We start from the raw sequence: 20628 nt of genomic DNA, 5'->3' as shown, positions 1-20628 counted from the left end.
TGACCTGTCAAAAATATACAGGCTACACTGGTAGGCCTAAAGCCATGTTTGGACTGTAACTGAAGTGGATGGCACAGTATCTACAGTCCACTAGTGGCATTCAACTTCCAGGCCCTGGGTACGTTTAAAGAAGGCACTTTACAACTGGTTGGCAGGGGTAAAATGCACAGAGTTCTATAGCCAGCAAAAATATAGGGTCACGCAAAAGGCAAAAAATCTGTGGTGACCACACAGAAAAGGTGAATTTCCTACATCGTGTGACCATGTGTTTTTAAGTAATTAGAATTCTGAGTTCTGCAGTAATTAAGGCACAGCCACAATTTGCCCTGGGTACATTTTGCAGAGGATAATGCTAGAGAAAAAAAGAAAAATATAAGTTAATTGAAGTGCAGTACACTGATGATTCTGCATGTTATTTCCCATTCCGACCATTGGTTGTGTCTATCAGCTCACCTGCCTTTGGTGACACCCGCTCACCGTTATAAAGAGCTGTAAAATGGAGATGTCATTATTACCAAATTTTAGTTTTTTTGCTTTTCTGGTCTGCCAGCACACAAACTTGTGACCGACCATTCAGCACTTTGCTCAAAAGGTGAAGGTTTCCCTCACTGACCTGTGCTTTCAGCAACCTTCTAGACGCGTTCACAGCTGGGAGAAAGCTGTCACCCGACAAAATCCATCTATTTAAACATTATTAGTTAAATATCCACTCAAGCGTTCAATTATTGTATTTGAAATGCGTTGCTGAAAGGTAATACAACGGTATGTATAGTGGTAACGCCCACCAAGCTGCTTCCAAAGGTTGAGATGCATGTTTTGCTACTCAGCAAGTGCTTTGTCTTTGGTATCTAAGACACCCGATGGAACTGGAAAAGTAAATTCAACCCCATATTCGTTGAGCATGGAATAAGCACCTTAGTGTTGGAATAGCTCTAGTAGTTCTTTAAATCTTTAGATTCCCACAGCGTTAAATTGCCATTTTATCAACAGAAAATATACCCCCGACTCTGTTGCTATTTAGACTTTTTGTCCGGCATATCCCTGCATGTTGTAAGCTGGACGTACATTACATTGTTCGGCATGTGAACCGCCAATTAAACATTCCTCCAAAGCGCGTTTTCCACATGATGCAGCTCACCTCCACCTCGACACTGCATGGACTCTCCTTCTGACAGTGACAAAGATTACGTTTGAATTTTCCACATTCTTGGCCGCGGAAATTTCCCATTGGCCATTGCACTTACCCGCAACTACTACCTCCCACCGCTAACCTTGCGCCCATTCGCCCTCCTCATGACGTCACGGCAGCAGACCGTCGCCTGGGCTGAGGAGACCGCCCCTTTCCCCTCCGTCACTACGAGCAAGAACGAGGCGGTGCGCGCGCGTCGTATTACCCTGCGTCATTGTCCTCGCGCGGATGCACACACCCCGAGTAGAACCGGGTGGGAAGATACGGGCTCCCCGGTGCGCGCGCACGCGCTCCTTGAGCGAGTCTATTCTGCAACAGAACACACATGCACACAGAGCGCAGACTCAAACAGCAGTCAGAGCTGCTGCAAAGGCTGTAGGGGTTTGTACCGCTTCTTAGGGGAGCAACGCCAAGCCTCGCCTCCTTTTGTGTGTGCAGGGACATCACATCAGTGCCACACAGCCCATGCTTCCTTTTTTGCCGAGACTTTTAAAAAGCGGTCTATTATTAATTTCGCAAACATTTACCTTTTCGTGTTTTTTGCGGCTACAAAACTGTTCCTTTGAAGTACATTCCCACACAGCCTTTACTTTTGACTCATCTGCCAGTTCTTGCACAATACTGTTTCCAGAAACAGCCACGTTTGTTTCCATTTTCACAATTTTTTTGGTTGCACTCACATGACCTGAAGGACTGAAGATTGTTATATTTTTATATATTTTTTCGCTGGGTCAGCCCTCCTTGGATAGTGGTTTCAATGCAGGCAGAGGCTGATGGTATCATATTCCCCTGGTTGCTTCTGGATTGAGCTGGTTTTAAAGTGTCATCTTGTTATTTTTGCACAGCCCTGATTTTGATAAGAATTTCTTCTTTTCCCCCTTAAAGGGAGGAGGAATATGTTGTTGAAGGAGTACAGGATCTGTATGCCTCTTACAGTTGAGGAGGTAAGTGGAATACTTCAATGTACTCAACTCCCTCGTGTCAATTTAAAATAACACAGAAATGTTTACATCTGATATAGTTCAACCTCTCGTTTTATTGTCTTGTACGAAACAGTATGCTGCTGTGATCCTTATATTTGTGTACTCTGTAAACGTATCGCGTGTATAGATAGAAACGCTCCCGCTAATGTATGTTTGCCGTAGGCATTTAGTACTGTCCCACATGTACAATTTAGAGGTCCCTAGTTTGCCCTAGATGGGCGTATCTCCCTCATTTAAGTACAATTCCGGTGCCGGTAGTTTTAATGACAAATGCAAGACTTAAAAGTCCCAGCTAGTAAAGAAAAAACAGGGTAAGGTTGTCGCATCTAATGTAGATCAGCTCGAGATCTCCGCGCGCAGTGTGCAGTGATGCATACTCTAGGAATCACATGATTTCTTTGGATGGGATACAGCACAGAAGGTGCAGTGCTTGGAACGTGATGTAGGTCCGTATTAAATTCCTCTAAGTCTGTCGTGTAGCTTTTGCATTAATTTAGTTCCAGAGGTTCATATTAGGCCCTCTCTGGTGACTTGGGATGGGAATGTGAGGAGTAAGGTGTGGTAGGCTTGTCCTCATCTCCTCGCGCACACTCCGCTGCCAACTGTCAGTCCCAGACCCAGGCAGCTGGAATTCCTCATTTTGTTAACCAGCAGTGCGCATTCTTCAGTGAATTATCCAGCAGTGCTTTCTCGCACTGGCGATGAGTAGCTGACCAATGCACATCGTTGTGGAACAGGACTCCTTTTTTCAGTGGTATCAATAATTATGGCAGCTAACCACTATGATCAAATTGATCTGAATGTTGATAATTAGTGCACTTTTATAGTAGCGCTCACTGCAAATTGTATGGCTTTTTGGAGTTGCTTGTCAGCTGCTAGTTGAGGCATGCGTATCAACTGGTCTACAAATGCCCCTCACCAGCCAGTTATTCATGCACTTGTATTAGTGGATAGTTTGCGACCTATGTGACTTGTGTGACTATTTTAGCTGGCTGCCTTAAACTTCTGAATGCATTTTAACAGTGAGTTAGAGCATGTGACCCCAATGGACCACAGGTAATCCTCACTAGTGGGTAACTTCTCACTTGGTGCATGTAAGTGTAGGGTGGAAACGGATATCTTAGTTGCACCACAAAGTAATCTCTAACCTGTGGTCTGTCTCACAATGTGCTCCGTGAGGCTCACATAGGTGATTGGAGGAGTGAAGGTTGTTAGTTAAACTGCATATGCCCCTTTACAGTTTGCACCTCTGGTAACCCATTTCATTTAAGGAATTTCAACATGACCTTGATGTGTCACTCATCTTGATTTGATTTTAAATAGACTTCACTGATCACCTAACTTGCAGTGAACCAAGTACATGACAGCGAAGAACTGTAAGGTATCAATTATTGAGACAACTAATGTCATGCATAAGCTATTGACCAAAAACTCAATTGCACTCAAATGTAGGTAAATATAAAATTGGAGCATGTCAGGATCACAAATGCTGCTCATCTCAGGAATGTTATTTCACCCATAACTCGTTCGCCCCTCCCATATGTTAAAATTAGAAAAGCAGAAAATAAAAGTGATGGCCATTCTGAGTAAAAAAAAATCGACTTTTTCCAATCTCACACTGAGGTATAGTCGTTAAGTTAGTTTTCTGAGATTACAGAGGTAAGGTTAGTGCCTCAAAGGGCGTTCTTTGGAACTTGTCCCAGCTAGAAGGAGGCAGCCGGCGTTCTTCTGCATGTCTACATTGGAAGTGTCAGTGTAGAATATAGCGCCATAGACTGTGCACTGTGTCGCGGAGTTGAAGGCCTCCAAGCTGTGACTCTGTTTCTTGCCAGGTATTTGATAGCTAATGCTGTGGGACTAGATTCATGCAGCACATTGCAGGCTCCTGAGCTGAGGGCTTGACTTTCGTGTCAGCCATGATGCTTCTTTCAGCAGTGGGCCTAGGTTAATGGTAGACATTGAAGAGTTCTGAACGAGAGCAGCATCTTTTTTTTACTTAACCACGCCTATGCTCAAATAAGGGACATATTCTGTTCAATTAAATTTTATTTAACGGTTTATTTATATGCCTCCTTAATGAAGGCCTGTCTTTTCTTTCACAGTTCACGTTATTGGTAGTTGTCTTGATGAGAAGTTATACATTCCTCATAAAAATTAGGCACGTAGCATATTTGAGAGAGGCAAATCTAGAGCATTCCTATAAATACAGTTTAAATGGAAATCTTCCAGTGTATTGGAAAATGTGTTGCCTCTGCCTAAATCACACACAGGACTCTAATTTACCTTTGAGTGAATAAAAATAGTGCTTTTTACCCTCTGCTTACAAAAAAACACTAAGTTAGTTTTCCAGTTTCGGGACTTGAAGTGTAGTTAAAGATCATCTCTCATTTCTTTCTGTTCACTGATTCGAAAAGGAATCTTTTCTTCCACTAGTATGACATGTTTGTGGCTGCTAGTCCACAAGATGTCGCTGTAATTGTTTCTGTCGTGCTTCCTCTTTAAGGAGATTTTTTGGGGAGTTGTGTTTTCTGTAGCCAACAGCTGGGATTGAATGTGATGCTGAATGTTACGTTTACGTAATGCGCCCCTATCGTAAAACTTTGTGTGGTCCTTGGTGTGTATTTGAAAGTACTTCTGCCACAAACTAATATTTTGAAAGAGTATTTAGGCAGCTTACCGTTAGAGCTTGCAGTGTGTTAATGAAAGCAAAAGTAATGTATGTTTACTACCCTAGAATGTTGTTAATGCATAATCGTGCTGGCTCGGGAGTGCACGACAGCGCCTAAATGTTGTAGGAAAACATCGGCACGGAGTCTTTCAAACGTAGTGCCTTCCCACAAAGTATGTAATTATGTTTTTGCTTTAATTTTTAAATACCTTGTGTCACTCCCGACAACGTAAATGCAGCCAGTTCAACGTGCAATTTTACCAATGAATGATTGCGTCCCCCGAAACACTGCAAGTGGGCAGTAGTGCAGTTTCCTGGAGTTTGTGGGTGTTAAGCGGAGCGTAGTTGAAAGTGCCACAGAATATCTTGTTCTGGCTCTTTCTGTGGGTTGGTGTGCTTGGTTACCACCCAACCCATCTTGAGTACATTTTGACTTCTGAGAAGCCTGGCAGTGAATGCCCTTCCATGAATGCTACTTCCAATACTTGTGATTGGCCTTTCGTGCTCTACAGAGAGAGAACGCGTCTCTTCTGCATGTTTGTGTTCCTCAGAGTGCTTGAAGGAATTCCAGAAGTGAGCTTCCACCGTAATGGAAACTTTCTATTTCTTCACTGCAAGGCTGGGCACCTATGTACGATGGTCCCTCCTTTTTTGTCACACTGCAGGTTGTGTTTGAAGAGCATTGCTGCCCTTATTTTTTTAAATCTCATCTCAGTATTGTCACTGCCACATACTAATTGGATGGTATAGTTTCATGGAGCTGTACACCTAACAGGCAAAAGTGTAATATGATCCCACGATGATGCCTGTAGTCCCTCTATATGCAGTGTCTCCATTTTCTTATTACAGTCTAGTTGTGACAGCACATATCATCTTAAATAAAGAAAATCATAGTTATTCTATTGTAATAAGTTATGATATTTGAGTTGGTACATTACACCACCATTGCCAGGGCTGTTACACCAATAGCTCGTCCTCAGCCATATCTATAAGATAAAGGCTGCGTTTATCTCTGAAGCTGTGATGTTTTTTTCTTTATTAAATATCACCGTTTAAATTCAGTAGGCTTACTCTCTTCATTCTTTGTATTTTGTCCATCTTTGCAGCACTATACAGTATGCAATCAAATGGTAAAAATATGTTTGGTGAATTCACTGATACTGATGTATGCCACATGATTACTAAATCCCTGTGGCTATTAAGAGTAGCCACCTCTGTTCAAGCTTATCTTAAGCAGGCCTGATATCAATGGGAACGCCTTCCGGAAAAGTCCAGAGTCCCTCCCCTGTTGTCCCAAGATCATCTTAACTTTTTTATGGAACTGAAATTCACCTTAGAAGTTGATAATGAGTCACTGCTGCCAGCTACGATGCATTCTGATGCTTGTTGATGTATTGCATGGCTCAATATTACCTTGGTACAAACCTTTAGCCGCACCTGTGTTGCACATGCAAGTCTCTTTCTGAAACAAGGTTGAGGATAGTAAACCTCTGGCACAGCTGCTGGGCTACGGCTGTGGGTGGTTTGTTGAAGCCATGTGGGACAGCTCTTTAGAAATCGACACTTGGAGGTAAGCTGCCTGTGTGCTTGCATGTATGACATAAAAAAACTGCATGACATATTGGCTCTAGGATGCACTCCCAGAGTTTTGACATCTTACACTCCTGTTGTACAGTTGTTTTATGTTATATTAATGACATTTGTATAGCTCACGGTCTGCCATTACTACAGCTCTGCAGTGCTTGCTGTGTATAGTTCAGTGTGTTGGCAAACTCTTTGTTTTTTTTAATGTTAATGTCTCCAGGTTTTCTAAGATATATCTGGATCTAGAACTGTAAAACCTGAGGACCGTTGTGAACTCCTTCATGGTCCTTGATCTAAGTAAATATACTGGCAATGATTTCACTAGAAATATTTCCTCGGTTCAAAGAGGTGTCATACGTGTGATTACATTCTAAACATCCTTTTTAACTCTATACTTCATAAATCCCATGAAGCAATGGTGTTGGTCGAAAAGATGGCGCGGACCTGCATATGTCCTACAGATATCATACACCATAAACTGTCATTGAATGATATGGGAGGCTCTTAGGATGGAGCTCTAGGCCCTGTACGCGTTTTACCGGGCTGATATACTATCTGGAGTCTCTGGACCCATTGTAATCCCAGGATTATGAGTAGGATTTGGGACTTGTATAGTGCTGAAACCCTTTGTGACTCTTCAGGTACTATTAGAAGAGAGAAGCTGTTATTCTGTGAGCCAAAGAAGAGGTGAGGTATTGCCACGTTTCTAGAAAACAAGCTGGCCAGCTTCAGATAAGAGCTTCTGCAGGAGTACATCTCACCATGTAGTGGACAGATAGACACAGTTTGCCTTGGTATCTATATGCTATGGTTCCTCTGTAGATTATAAGTATTCCTTAGAGAGGAACTTCCCTGAACAAAGGGTTTGGCCTGATGGTTCATCTGGTTATGACCGTAAAATAAATGTGTGCACTCGTTTGCAGAAGTGATTATTTTGTACACCATTGAGAAACAAGTAAGTGGGAGTGGTGCTGTGAATTTTTGGTAGTCTGTTAGTTACATTGACGGTCTAGAATTACAGTGGCTAAATTAAAAAGCTTCTAACACTCCTAAACTCATCGCAGCAGTATAAAGACTTGATTCCACTACGTTTATTTGGGCAGGCATTGTCCACAGTTAATCCACTAAACCATGTGAATAATGTGCCTATAAAACCATCAATCAGGTGAAGGGACTAATTCTTATTTTGTCTGTTGTTTTGTGGACACTAAAAGTAGTTGTGGTTTGAAACACATAACCCTTGCCATCTTAAAACCATCATGCTGTTGAGTATTGCCTGACATTGAGGCAAATCCGCCATTGCGCATCCAGTTACCAATGCTGTCAGACGATCTTAAGTTGTTCTTGAAGTTGTTTACCGCTTTTTGTCCATGGGCCCAGGATTTCCTTGGTGTGTTGTTGCTTCAGAATTCTTCCAGGTCACAAGGATCCGTGATCCTGTTCTCTGTTGACCCTGAGCTGCAATAATGAGAATGGCCATTGTCATCCAGGGAAATACTAGGTAGCATGCTTATGGCAGCCGGTAACAGAAATTCCAGACCTTTGAAATCTCTGCATGGAATTCAGCCTAACTCGTAATCGGGGCCCAAACCTACAAACCAAAGGCTCATTGAGAGTGCTTAATTTTTGAAAAAATAATTGCAAGGACCCTACGTTTTTATTCAGAGCCCACCACCGGATCTGCTGAATCCTGGGGGTGTCCAATGCCAGTGCTGCCCAATCTTGATTCCACCTCATGGCTTGTTTTTTTTCACCACCCTACTCTTCATTTCCCTTTCTCACTCATCCACGCTTTCTTACTTTTTCACTGTTTTCCTATGTTCCTATTATGTATACTTTTCCCATTTTCTTTCATTCTGTGTTAAAGTCTGATGTTGAAAGAAAACTCCCAAGCCCCCCAAAAATGAGCGTCCTTGCCCACCGATTGCTGCCTCCTGCAGACATTAAGCACTGTCTACAGGCCAGCATTTGTTATCGCGCAGAAGTTAGGTTTGTACAAAGTTACATTATTTTAAAAGATCAGAAAATGCATTTTTGGGAGCACTATTGCAGTTGCTGGCATGAGCATCAGAACTGAGTTGATAGGGTTTTATTTGACTTCAGCTGGTACTGAAGAGACAACAGTTCTTTGGCTTAATTTGCCTGCTAAGGAATGACGTGTTCCATTATGCTTTAAAATGCAAATTGCTTCAGCATGGCAGGCATGCTTTTTATTCATTTTTTCAGCTCTTCGCTGTTTCCCTTGGAGACTTGCTGTTACCCTTGGAGACTCGAAGGATTGTGTGGAGGGATGCAAATCTGTGAATAGCAACAGCTTAGTTTCGATGCTGCCTTCTGTTAGTATGTATTATTTTGTTAGACACGTCAACACACTGAAACCATCCCAAAGTTGGTTGTTGGCAAGAGGGGTTGATGTGATCTGGTGATCAAACTGGTGTCTTTGGAACCGGTATCTTTTCCCTACTCGACCACTTTGTGTCATTTCTCACTTAATTGTTTCACCTTTACCTTTATCAGCTAGACTGCATCACTTGCAAATTATTCAAAATATCCAAGCATGTATATCTAGTGAGGAGAACAAGTAAACGCAGCAAGATGATTATCAAATGTTCTGATGTAATTACGACTGAAAGCTCAAGAGATGGTTGTACCATGAGCTTGTTCACCTCGTGTCAGTAAAGGAAATGACTGGTCATGGAAAAGGTTTCTGACCTGAGGCATTTTTTAAGGCATGCTTGGCAGACCTTGTGCTTGGGCCCAGCAATTGTGGGTGTTTCAGTTTGCATTTGTACTATTACAGTTAGTGTTTTCTGTTTGGTGGAAGACAGTGTTTATTTTTCAAGATAGTAGGGCAAAATTTGGGCTTCGAAATGACGGGATCCTTTCCATAAGGATCAATGCCATTTGATGAACTACCTCAGACTACAACATAAATTGAAACTGCTTGTTATGACCAATCAACATTGAACTACATAAATGGAAGACGAGACGCCATGTTCAACCTTTCCATCTCTGTCTCTGGAAGTTAAGGCATTTTTTTATTCTCTGCCCCTCAACCTGCAGAAAGATGAGGGAAAGATGGATAGTACTGGAAATGAGGGATGTATGTCAAGATCTGAAGGCATGCCACCTTTTGGTATGCCTACTCTTTGGATCCTGGGTAATCCTTCAAACTGCAGCTGCTGTTTTTGTACTCACTATATCACTTTTTCATCTGTTTACATAGCACAATACCCACGTACAGAGCCCTGAAACATAAAACTGTAAAATAGTATGTGTCAATATTTACACACAACAAAATAAAACAGCATTGAATTTGATACATCAGCACCAAGCGCCCATGCACAGGACAGCCAATGAGCTTGACAAGTATTGCTTAGCTGTAACGTGGCGGTAGCAGCACATCGTTCATGAATTGAGCACGCTGCAGCTACCTATGCTGATACAGTGCTGTGCTTAGACACTCATTCTTAGAGTGCTGCCCAGGTTAGCCAGTTTTCCTTCCCATTAGTCAAATTAGATGCTTGTACTGAAATGGGCATAAAAATATCAATAACTTTTTCAAATCTTCAGATTTCTTACAATATGCTGAAGTGTCCTTATTGTAATGACAGTTATTCTTCATTTTTTTTAACCATTCGCACAAACACAACATAATTCAAGTTTTTTATATTTCAAGTTTTTATGAAGGAAGTCAAAGACAGAGATTTTTGTGGTTACCTATAAGTAAGATTAAATTCTCATTAGCTATAACAAAATGCTCCCTTTGTGTTTTTTGATTGGGGGAGATGGGTCATAATCATTAAATCATGGATTCAGGATCCACTATAATAATATAATTACAATTGATTAAAAAAACGGAATATTAATCAATAAATGCTTTTTAAATCGTATCCATTATCATATATTAATTTAACGTGTAGCCTGCAATAAGAAGAGTAATTTTATCAATTAATCTGAGACCAACACTCTTCCCTAATGTGTAAGATTAACGGTGCTTCTAGGCGTTCTCCACAGAACGCCTAGAAGCAGTATATTGATTCACACCTCAGGATCAGGAGGTGATACCCACTGGCACCCACAAATAGAGGAAAGTTATTACTGAGTGATAAAACCTACTACATCCGAAGTGTATTTGTAAATTACCTGATTCACGTTTAAGATTAGCGGTGCCCATATCCTTATGAATCTCTTCACCATAGAAAAAGACTTTCACATTTTAACAGACACTGTGTACAATAACACATCACCCCAAGAAAATAAAGCTTGATAGTGCCCAGCCACTTTTTCCCAAGGGGATTTTAATGTATCATATAGCTCGTCTTGGCATAGGACAACCCCAAATAAAACCATTTGTTTCTGAGTAAAGATGAGAAAAAAAGCTTTAGTTAGACAAAGAAGAATTGAATGGAACAGATAGAAAAGTTTTGGGAGAATAGTTTTCTTAATCAGGTAGCATCTTCCTACTAAGCTAATTAGTACTCTATTCCAATGTCTCATATAAATGACATATTGCTTAAACACAGCGTTATAATTAGGTCAAATAATCCACTCAAAATTTGCACATAAAGTAACTCCCTGGTAAGTAGCTATATTAACTATATGATGATCACCAGCCGTGTAATTATAATTAAGACTAATCTGTGTTTTATTTTCATTTAATCCATACCCTAATATATCACCCTGATAAATTTTTAGCTTCAGTCTCTTATACAAATTGAAAACCATTGCGTTCGATGAGTAAACTGCCAGGTCAACCGCATAGGTGGCTAGCTTGAATTCTATGCCATTAACAGGCTCCTAAGTGTAGTACATATAAACGGTTGCAAGTACAGAGAAATTAATAATGGGAAAGGGGACAACCTTGGTGTGTACTTTGGCTTATAAAAACGTGTTCTGAAATGTGCTCCTTAACGACAAACCAGGATATTACTTTTCATATACCACTTTGATGTGCTGGATGTTATTCTCACTGAGCAACATTTTAGTCATAACTGCTCATGAAAAGTGCCGTAAGACACAATCAATTGCCTTTTCTGCATCCTATAGTTTCATACCAACCTGTTGTGATAAGACTTTAGTGGCATTAAATAGAGCATTATCAATATTTATATGAGTGCAAGTATTCCGGCCAGGTATGGAATTGTGTCCCTGTGCACTCACTAGCTGATTTGAGAGCCTTTCCAAACGTACCGCCAATATTTGTATTTTGGCACCAGAATTGATAAGTGAAATGAGCAGGCATGATACTGGTTTTCCTTTATTTAAAAATACTGCAATGCGGATAGTATCCCAAGAGCTCTGTGTTTCCATACTAGCCTCAATGCTCTGAATAATTTGTATGAGTGAACTTCTTTAAATTGATCTTATAAAATGTGATGGGTATTGCATTGTTCACACTGAACAAGGATGAGATTCAATAGCATCATTAACTTACTCAAATATGATATCTGTTTGTAACCTTTAATATTTGTTCTATATTGAGTTCGGGCAACTGTAAAAAATAACTCTACCTTCTTGTCAAAACTAGTTAAATCTTCGCTACATAATTCTTGATAAAATGCTTGAAATTGCTGTAATATTATTGTAATATGTGCCTAGCATGTGTGTGTAGATTTAATTGCTTGTTCATAGCACATTTGATGTACGCACCATTACTTCTTAACTTAAATTTATTGGGAAGGATGTTCCCAAAAGATTCCTCATATTCAGTTTCGCTCCCTTTTTGTCGCTTTTATGCTGTGGCCACGTCTTCTTGGAGACTATGACCGATTTGTGCATGCATAGCAACCATTTCCAAAATGATTCCCTTTTATCCTGTTTTTGATATCTGATTGTTTATGCATGTGCTATTTTGAGTGTTCTTAAAGTGGTCTTTACTGTTTGGCTCTCTGCTTAGTCCGTTTTTATTCTGTATATGCGGCATAGTTAATAACAACACCCCACACTGTAGCATTAAAGGTATCCCAAACCGCTTGTGGAGAAGTAGTACAATTGTTAATCATAAAAAAATAATCTTTATGCTTTCTCATATGACCCAAAAATCTATATCTATTGGCAATGCCTTATAAAAGTTTCATCTTTTGATACTAGCATCCTCTTTATTGGTTGCTAATCGGACAATGGATGATTGTGGTCAGAGGCAAATCTGCATTTGGGCTACTGGAAGCCATATTCAATATGAAAACCATATTGATCTGTGAGTATCGCTGATTAACAGAAGAATAATAGATATAGTCAGTTTCAGTCCCTTTAACACTGCCCATAAATCGGTTAGCCTGTGTACCTGAAACATTTTATATATAGCAGCATGGACCTCAAGAATCCTTGTTATGGTATTTTGATTCAAAGAGTCATTTTTAGAGTCTAAAAATCTGTTTAAATCCCCAGTGGGTATGAAAAAGTTGTCAATACCACAGTCTCTATTTGGATCATATATTACGCAAATTGCCACTCGCATCCCATCAATGAAAACCTGAGCTATTGCCCATCGTCCATATTTATCTGTGGCTGTTTTAACAATTTTTATTTATTTATAATATTTATATGAATCAGTATTGCACGCCTCTCAAGTGTTGCTGAGTAGTACATACTCTTATATCATACCCTAATTGCATCAGGAGTGTGTATATACAATGTGGGTTTCTAGCAAACAATCTATATTCATCTTGACCTGACTTGGCTCTTGTTTGATCATTTATCTTTATGGGGATTATTCAAACCATGCACATTTCACCTGGTAATATTTAGTCGATGTCCTCAATTTACAGAATCTAATTGAATACACCCTTTGTTTTTCAGTATTAAGTTGCACCATAAGCAAAAACATACAAGGCAAAAGAAAATAGTGAAAGTTTCCTGTCTCTCACCAGTTGTCAACTTGACCCTTTCTTAAGTTTTATCCCTCCTTTTCCCCTTTTTAAAAATAGTCACCCAATGTGCTCTACCGTACCCCCTCTACCTTGAACCTATTACTACTGCCATCATTATTCTCTATCCCTTTCCACTCCCTGCCAGGGAGTTTTATCCCTGTGTCTGCTGTCCGGTGGGGCATTGCAGGATAGACCCTGGGTCCCTCACTTCCACTACCCAGTACCAAAAAACAATGAAAGAGGTAGCTGCAAACGAAACAGAGTTCTTACGTGCAAATAATCCAATCGCATTTATCATGATTGTCTTATAGAGTTCTTTTTGTTAACTATCTGCCTTGTATGGACAATCCTTTTTTAAGGAGTTAAGTTAAGGCATAAGACCCTTGTCACTCTACATCACTAGGTCCAGAGCCCGACAGCTACCTCTATTCTCTCTGATATTTTTCATGACAACTTTAACATCTGTAAAAATATCACACATGTACGTCCACACACGTAAATTTATCTTTAAACATAACTGTGCATTGGCCTCCTTAAAGGATGATATGAGATGTTGTCTTTCCATTGTTAAATAACTGAAATCAAGACATATAAAAAAGTGATGTTTCCAACTGATACAGGTCGAGCCTTAGAAAGTACAGACTGTCATAGCAAAAAAATTGCCTATACATACCATATGGATCTTGGATGTGATCCACCTGTCTCATTTTATTGAAACAAATGCCGATGTGCTGTCTGTATTTGTGAGTCCATATCCCAGTCCACCAAATCTAGAAAGACTTTCTGAAACAGATCCACTATGAACCTTTGTGTATCATTAACTTCTAATCCTTCTTTAACACCTAGTACACAGAGGTTGTTTCTGTAATGTTGTTTCTCAATATCTTCCACATCAATAGCACCTCCTTAATAATGTTCCTTGTTCATCAATTTGATTAACAACTTGAGTCATTGCTTCTTCTGTCTCAGCAGTCCGCTGTTCCAAGTTAGTTATCCTATTAGATATGGTCTCAATAGAATTCATGATACCCTGTACTGCATGCTGAGTTAGAATATGTCACCTCTTATACTGACTGTATATTTGTTCTATTGGGTCTCTGATTTTTATGAGAGTCTTTCATCAAGTAAGTCACCTTTTCAACTGTAACGTGACGCTGTTTTTGCTGGGGTCTTTCAATCCTAGCTTGTTGGGTCAATACATAACTTTCCTGTATCATGTCTTGGAGAGCAATTCCGAGATGTGAGTAGCATGCTCCCTATGAGTTAGGTTCTGCTGAGTAATCTATTGAGTTATATACACCAGGCCCACCCGCCTCTGGTGTCAGTATTCAATCTCGGCTTGATCTACTACTGGCCCTAACCCTGGAACTTTACCTCTTCTCACCATTACAGTACTGGTGTCAATCTTCACCTTATCAGTCTCTTTACTCACCTCGACATACCAGCACTTACTCATCTCTTTCTAAGTACTATTACTTCTAGCTGCCACCACTTGTCTCGGCTGTGCTTATATACCTTATCCGCTGCTCCATCTGGAATCTATCAAAAATGCATTGTTTGGTCTCCTTCATGCACTGCTACTGTCATGCTGCTTGTTCTGACACTTCCACAAGCAGCCACCTCTTACTTCGATTTACAGAGGATGAGTGGGGTCAAGAAGAAGTCAGACCTTGTATTGCAGTTGTCGTGTTGTTGCCTTTTCTGCATCTATGGAGTCTAGTGGCAGTCATTTGGGTGAGCATTCGCTGCCTTCACACTTGATAACCAAACATGGAAAAGTGGTGAAATGCACCAAAATACGGAATTTATGTTATGATTGGCCCAGGACTGTATATATGTGCATGCAGATATAATCTGCGGCAGGGACTTAGCGGCCATGCCTTGTGCCCTTATGCAAGTGTGAAAAATGGGGTCTCCTCTCTCCTTCCATGGTACATTAGGCTTTAACACCCTTGGCAGCTAATAATGATAGCTGCTCCCTTCTCTGTGTCATGTTTGCCACACTGACGTGCACCAAAGCTTGAGCCCAGTGAAAGCTGCAGGACTTTTGTATGTTTCCTTGTTATGTGTCACAAGAAAGACTTCAGGCCAACAGCCATGGTTTTCTATTCAACAGCACAGGGAATGATGTGAGCTCTAGGCTCAGAGATAAGACGGAACAAATGAAACGGCGACCCACAGCATCGTAAATACGGTTGACTAAAAAACATGATTGACTCATGAGGCCAGTAAACAACAGTACATGTGCTATCTTGTGTATGGGGGCTGCTTGGAACTGACACATCTGCCATGTGCATGCAGACTTTAACTGCTTGATTCACAAAAGATTGTTGGAAATGTACTTCTGTAGGCTTATGCATATGTTTGAAGTTATGTTATGTTAATGATTTTTGTACCGCGCACAGCTGCCCCAGCAAAGGGGCGTCCTGGCGCCAAGAAAGGTGAACACAACATCACAAAATGCAGCCAAGTCAGTTAATGTTATTAAAAAGGAGCGTTTTGATGACACGTCGGAACCTGGTTAAGTCTTCCAAAGCGCGGATGTCATTAGGGAGGGAGTTCCAGAGCTTGGCGGCTACTACTCGAAAGGAGCGGCCTCCAGTCCTGCTCAACCGAAAACGGGGAACAGCAGCTAAATTCTGGCCCATCGATCTCAAAGAGCGAGAGGGGATGTATCGAGTCAGGAGATTCATGAGAATAGGTGGAGCCAGGCCTTTCAAAATTTTAAAGGCCAGGCAAAGCACCTTAAACTCGATCCGCCGCGCAACAGGCAACCAATGGAGTGTTTGCAGTGTTCCGGACACTGAGCAACGTTTGGGCAACCCAACTATCGCTCTTGCGGCGGCGTTCTGCACTCGTTGTAACCGCAAGAGTTCAGCCTTGTTCATGCCTGCAAGCAGAGCACTGGCATAGTCTATCCTGGATAGTACCGATGCCTGGACCACGAGCTGTCTAGTGCTGGCATAAAAAAATTTAAGCACCGGCCTGATGCTCCTAATAATGCCAAAGCAAGACGCAGCCACCTTCTTAGTATGGCAAATAAAACTAAGTGACGGGTCCAGCCAGACCCCGAGGTTTTTTAACTCCATAGCAGGAGAGGGGATCATTCCTAACTCGGGGGGCCACCAGCTGTCATTCCAACATCCAGGTTGCTTCCCAAATACCATCACCTCTGTCTTCTTTGTGTTCAATTGGAGACAATTCTGGTTCATCCAATTGGCCACCGAGCGCAACCCCTCACAGAAATTGAGGGCGTCCAAAGCTGAGTCCCCACTTAGTGTGACCGCCAGCTGCGTGTCATCAGCATAGGACACCATTGTCAGGCCCCAGCCTTTGACTACCGCAGCCAGCGGCCTCACATAAAGATTGAAGAGAGTGGGGCTCAGAGATGAACCCTGTGGGACCCCCAGGGTGAGCGGGTGAGAGGTGGATTTACCGGGAGGTATCGCAACCTGAAAGGATCTGTTGGAAAGGAAGGAGCGGAACCAGCCTAATGCCGACCCCCCTAACCCCAGCTTCCTCTAAGCGCCGCAAGAGGATATCATGTGACACCGTATCAAAGGCGGCACTCAGGTCTAACAACAAGAGTGCCGCTGTTTGTCCGGTGTCCAGCACGGAGCGCAGATGTTCAACCATGTATAACAAGGCAGTCTCCGTGCTGTAGGCTTTACGAAAACCATTTTGCGTGGGATCCAAGATGTTAGCTTTATCGAGATGGTCAGCCAGGATCCCATTCACGTGGGCTTCGATGACTTTAGCAGCCCACGGCAGCAAAGAGATGGGACGATAGTTTTCAGGTTTTGTGGGGTCGAGGGTAGGCTTTTTTAGGATGGGGGTGACTACCGCTTGCTTCCACTTGGTGGGTACAGTCCCTGAGCCCAGTGACATATTGATAAGGGCAAGCAAGGGTGCACGACATATAGCCTGCATGTTTTTAAATAGGGCCGGTTTAAGGGGGTCTGCAGGGGAGCCAGATTTAATTTTTTGGCTCAGAAAGTCAAAGCCCTCCTCAGATAGGATCCTGGATTCTTTGGCCCCCCTATCGTTGAGCTTAGGACACCCAAGTGAGTCCAAGCAGTGCACGATAGTTGGAAAAGAGTGGTAAATTGCTTGCACCTTATGAACAAAGAACAGGGCCAGACTCTCGCAATGAGAGTCTGTGCAGATTTCAGCCGCAGAGGCCCTCTTAGTTATAAGGTCCTTTAGGACCTTAAAGATTAATTTGGAGGAATTAGGGCTGTTCCGGAACTCCTGCGCATAAAATGCGGCACGTGTTCGACACACCGCCCTGTGATATGCCTTAGTTAGAGTGAGGTAGCAGGTCTTAAGCGCGGGATCATAGGCTTTCCTCCATCGCCTTTCCGCTTGCCTACACTCTCTCTTAAGAGACGCCAAGGTCTCATCATACCACGGGCTATGTGCCTTGGTCCGGCACTTAGAACGTACAGAAGGAATAAAAACGTCCAAGGCCGTGCCAATCCAAGTGCAGAATGACTCATACCCACCATCAACATCAGCGAGGAGAGGTAGGGGAGTTTTCCTTAATAAGAGGTAGAAGTCTTCAAGTTTTAGTTTACTCCACTGGCGGGAAACAGACGTTTTGTTCAGTGTCACAAAAAGAGGATCTGCCACAGTGAGAGCTGCTTTCACCAGCATATGGTCTGTCCAAGTCAGCTGAACAGGTTGACATAAGGTAATCTCCTCTAAGGAGGAAAAAAACGGGTCCAGAATATGTCCACCCGAGTGAGAGGGGGACGTCACTCTCTGTGTGAGCTGCAAGGCTTCTAGATCTGCAAGGCAGCTTTTAATGGAGGATTGGGAAGGACAATCGAAGTGCAGGTTGAGATCACCTACCACATTAAAATTTGCACAGCCAAGAGCTTCTATACTAATGACGTCCGGGAGAGCGGCCCTAAAGGCCGCATCGCAGCCCGGAGGCCGGTATATTAGAAGACCTGAGAAGCTAAAGCAGTGAGACAGAGAGTAAATAAGTAAATTCCTTACACATGAAACTCACAGAATCTGGAGCAGTCGCATTTCCTAAAGAGTAGTTCTGGATTTTTTTTGGAGTGAATTTCATAGTACTCCAGTGCTTAACTGTTTACTCAGGTGTAAATGTAGGACTGGACATTTATGCAAGCATGAAATGTGCCGTGCAAGCGTATTTGCACTTTGAATTCTTTTTTTTCTCCATATGCAAATAATACTTTCTTTAATTAAAAACCTCCAAATTGTGTGCGAAGTGGTGGCAGAAGGGTTTGCGCCATATTCTCAATGTGGATAGGAAATTAGTCCTCACCTTCATAGTAGGAAAATCTTCGTCCATGTGAAGGTGGGAATTTGTGTGAAATAAACCCTAACCCAGTTTTGAAGTTAAATGCCACCTTTAAGCTTTATCCAGATACTCCATGCACACATAATACTTCTCACAAACTGACCAGAAAGAGCTTCAGATTGAAACACCAATGTGCCATAAAGAATCAGAATACATCACGAAGATGATACACACCTTCCTTTATTGCAACATAATAAGTCAAAATATTGAAATAAAGTTATGCATTAACTGACAACAGAGGGCTACAGCGCGGGCAGGGGAAAAGTGGATAAGAGGAAATGTAAAGCGAAAACATGAAAGAACAAGTAGTTAAAATGAATATTAAGCTAGTCACAGTTCTTACATGAAGCAAAATACATAGACATGGTAAAGCTAAGATGCAAAATAACAGGTAGAAACATTCTGTAAAGCAAACACATATGGTAGACTAAAATGCAACATAGTCTTTCAAGCCTTTTCTGACATCTTCCTCCACTTATTCCAACAATCGCAATCCTCATTAACCTCCAAATCCGGACACCTCTTCTCTCACGTTGTTTTCCTCTGACCACCCCTCCTTTCTTTTACACGCAAATGTGACTCAAGTTCCAGATTTTCCATTGTGTTTCTTAACCACATGCTTGAATAATTTGATGCCCTTAACAGGTGTGGTGAACCTAGACCATGTTTCACACTAAGCTGGTGCCTTCACCCACATCTAATGACCAACTCTCACTGAACACTCATTGGTTGCTTACCTTTTATGATAATATTTTTGCCTGCTACTTTGTTTTTTTCCTCTTTGTCTTCAGCCACCCTTCAGACATCCACCCAACTCTTTCTCCAACCTAGCCAAGCTGGAGACATTTTTGTGTTTGGCCTCCTTTCCTTAAATAGCTCAAAAGACCACTTTACTGTAAAAACATGAAGGGCTAAGCAATTTTTCTACAAGAAATCTAGTAATCCAATTTTCCAGTTTAGACCATTCTGTCTGGCTATTTGTATTCTTTTTTTAATATATTAATGCACTCCACACCATTCATTTGTGGATGGTACAACTCACTCCTTTTATGCTTTATACTATGTTTCTAAAAAACAACAGCCTTCTTTGAACACATATGGTGGTGTTGTCTTTCAGTAAGCTTTTAGGCAAACTGTCACAGAGGAAACATCCTCTTAAAAATGTTGCCACTCTTCTACAAGATATCTTACACATTCCGCTTCCAAAACACATCTGCTAGCATCAAAAGATAAGTTGTGGCACATTCACCCTCAAAGGTCCCAGAATTTCTAGTACTATCTGTGCATTGCACTTTTCAAAATGTAATTGTTTCCGGGATCTAGCAAGGACGATGGGTCACTGACTTGAAAATACTGTAGTTTGGTCAGTGATCATCGTTTAGATTAGATGCATTTTCTGCTTTTTTTTTGATGACATAAACTTGGGCACTGCAGACTTGGAATGGGAGGGAATTCCTTAAGTGATGGAGGACAGCTGAGAATTATCTGTCACCTCTACTCTTCATTTACTTTTGAGAATTAGTAAGAGGTTTTTCTGACCAGACTAGGTGGTGGTTAACTGTTCGAGCCTTCCGGACATTTTAGGAATAGGGAATTGAATGTGATTCTGGAGTTGACCATGAACTGTGCATTATGTACAATTTGCAGAGTATTATTTTGGTAGTTGGGAAAAAATTAGTAGAGTGCTTTTCTATAGTTGAGAAGGGAGTTAAGTAGTGTGCCATCCACGGTATGCTGGAGGCTCTATCAGGAGCTTCATTTGATGGAACATGGATGTGACCACTGATCTTATTGAGCTGTTTAGGTAGGGATCGACTTCCCAAATCACACTTGGGTTGCCTGAACTTTGCTATTTGGTATTTTTTGTGGATGGGACAGATTCACAATGATTTCTTTAACACAGGAGCGCTCTTGACAAAGCTCTCCCAACCGTTTAGTTTGAGGCTGTTTTGGCTCCACAAAGACTCAGTTTCCACAAGGACTGTTGTTGTTGTTAT

At 41.6% G+C, this 20628-nt stretch overlaps 1 protein-coding gene across 1 annotated transcript in view; it reads left to right on the top strand.

The window, feature by feature from the left end:
• The first annotated feature begins 1411 nt into the window (after positions 1–1411).
• The window catches only part of PITPNC1 (phosphatidylinositol transfer protein cytoplasmic 1), a 1057002-nt gene continuing 1037785 nt past the window's right edge, over positions 1412–20628 (top strand). The window contains exon 1 of the mRNA XM_085617264.1: positions 1412–2133. Coding sequence (XP_085473390.1) covers positions 2086–2133 — 48 coding nt within the window. The 5' untranslated portion in view covers positions 1412–2085. The remainder of the gene's footprint in view (positions 2134–20628) is intronic.

Source organism: Triturus cristatus, chromosome 7, assembly GCF_964204655.1.
Source record: "Triturus cristatus chromosome 7, aTriCri1.1, whole genome shotgun sequence".
Classification (NCBI taxonomy): Eukaryota; Metazoa; Chordata; class Amphibia; order Caudata; family Salamandridae; genus Triturus; species Triturus cristatus.
Note: the sequence above shows the minus strand (reverse complement) of the source record. Positions and strands in the feature narration are given on the sequence as shown.